The sequence below is a fragment of the Oratosquilla oratoria genome, chromosome 20, assembly GCF_046742065.1.
Source record: "Oratosquilla oratoria isolate Oo_2021 chromosome 20, ASM4674206v1, whole genome shotgun sequence".
NCBI lineage: Eukaryota > Metazoa > Arthropoda > Malacostraca > Stomatopoda > Squillidae > Oratosquilla > Oratosquilla oratoria.
Window position 1 is genome coordinate 1,747,580 of NC_134796.1, and position 2,500 is coordinate 1,750,079.

The 2,500-nt window shown below is 35.8% G+C and overlaps 1 protein-coding gene across 1 annotated transcript in view; it reads left to right on the forward strand.

Annotated features, from left to right (window-relative positions):
- The first annotated feature begins 1,903 nt into the window (after positions 1-1,903).
- Positions 1,904-2,500, forward strand: part of LOC143036027 (serine/threonine-protein kinase Chk1-like) — a 771-nt gene continuing 174 nt past the window's right edge. Inside the window, exon 1 of the mRNA XM_076203284.1 lies at positions 1,904-2,500. This exon is cut by the window's right edge and continues 174 nt beyond it. Coding sequence (XP_076059399.1) covers positions 1,904-2,500 — 597 coding nt within the window.

Consider the following 2,500-nt stretch of genomic DNA (forward strand, 5'->3'; position numbering starts at 1 on the left):
GTAAAACAAACAAAAATGAAAAAAAGGACATAGAAAATTACACAAATGAAATATACGATGTAATACCATCAAATAACACATAAAAAGGCACAAAACCCCTGAAAATTCATAGTTTCTTTCATACTCCCTTACCCAACCATGAAAAACCTGCACATGTAGATGTTATTTATGTATGTTTATTGTAATTCCATTACAATAAATTAAAATAATGTAATAAAATATGTATAAATGTATAAACCAATATAATGAAAAAACCATATGTATATATTAAACATAAAATATAAGAATATATTATATTATGCAATATATTATAACAATAAATATATATATAATAAAATAATAAAAATATATACAATACAAAAAAATATATAAAATATATAGTATACAAATATGTGTACTAAACAGATTGTTTATAAAAACAGTATATGGAATAAATAATCGATATATAATATTATAAATATATATGTGTGTGTGTGTGTGGTGTAGTGTGTGTGTGTGTATTTATGTGTGTGTTTTTATGTGTGTGTGTGTGTGTGTGTGTGTGTGGTGTGTGTGTGTGTGTGTGTGTGTGTGTGTGTGTGTGTTGTGTATAAAATATATATAATATAAATTATATATGTATATATAAAATATATATATATATAAAAATAAATATATTATTTATTTATTCCTTATAGACATTCCCTTATCTGACTAAATATCAACATATAGAATATATAACTCTAGTTATTACATTTACATAAGAATATAAGATTTTTACATTTACATATTATGATTGAAAAACCAATTAATATTTTTTATAATATAACTACTTAATGTATCTATATGTAACATATGTGTATCTATTATCTTGTATGATACTTCTGTATCTCCAAATTACACCTTCTCGTGTTGTGTGTGTGTGTGTGTGTGTGTTACTGTTTACATCTTCTCTGTTCCTTATATATTCTTTTATATATAATATATATATATTTATATAGTATTCCACATCTTGTGGTATGCAAATCGACACCCAACCCACACCCACACACCTCACCCTGCTCATATCCAAAGACACGTTTCCGCTCACACAACTCCACACATAAACACACACCACACCACACACACACACAACTACTCCACAGAACACACACCCACACACACTGCACACAACAACACAACTCACACACATGAACAACCACACTACACAAAATAAATATACAGTAAATATCAATAGCTCCAACCCATACCAAACACATATACCCCACAAACACACCTCCAATACAAAAGGAAAAACCCTTAACAAAACCAAAACAAAACACACCGATAGAACACACTCCCGACAGCAAAAAAAGCAACACAACACACTCAGTTAAAAGACAAAAAGAAACACTCCTCGAAAATAGATTGCGAGTATCATTGGGAAAATACGGAAAATCCATATCTTTCCAAAAAACTGTTTAGCCTGAGGTTTCTCAGTGCTACAGTATTTTTTATTATTTGATTCGTACGCGAATGACCTGTGCGACGACACTTGATACAATTGGTTGGAAATGCGACAACACGAGTACTCCAGCTTCTTCGGTGAACTGAAGACGACGACGCCATCATGGACCTACAGGAATTTCAAGAGGATTGGACAAGGATTTTGACCGGCGAGTCAGAGCTTTCTTACTGCACAGTTGATGGAGCTCATGGTCCTCCTGCGATTCTTCAACGACAGGATTGGACAGCTCCTAGCAGAAAAAAAGCTAAGAAACAGGACAAAAGACAACACAGACGTAAGCATCTTGCGGAGCCTAACCATCATCAGAATCGTATTGGATGAGATGAAAAAGACCGCGATGCACAAATAAACGAAAGTTTTGTGATTAAGAGGAAACAGTACAAACAACCAAGAAGTTGAATTGATTTTGATTCAATAATGACGTGGAACAAAGTGCGCTTTCCTCGGCAAGGGCGCGATTTGTGCCGTCACGCTCGTAGAGGTGCCACTTCTGGATTCCTCTGTGCCAAAAAATCCATCGGGATTTACAACCTCGACCGACAGCTGGAAGAGATCAAGATTCATCGTAAATTACAACATGAAAACATCGTAGCCTTCCTAGGCGAGGAAAAGGACTCGGAAAACCTGTACGTTTTCCTTGAATATGTCAACGGCGGTACTCTGGAGGACAGAATCGGCTCCAAAGGAGTATCGGAAAGGAGAGCCAAACTGTACTTCAGCCAGTTGATCCAAGGAGTGAAATATCTACACTCCCAAAACATCGTCCACAGAGACATCAAACCTGAAAATCTTTTCTTGACCAAAGACGACGACCTTAAGATTGGAGACTTCGGGATAGCCGGCGAGTTCGTCAAGGGCGAGTTCCTGACTAAAATCTGCGGGACTTCAGCCTACATCGCCCCCGAAGTCTTCACTGGTCAATACTTGGGAGAGCCCAACGACATCTGGGCGTGCGGAATCGTGCTATTCAGACTCGTGACCGGTCAAAATCCTTGGAAAATCTCTCAAACAAAC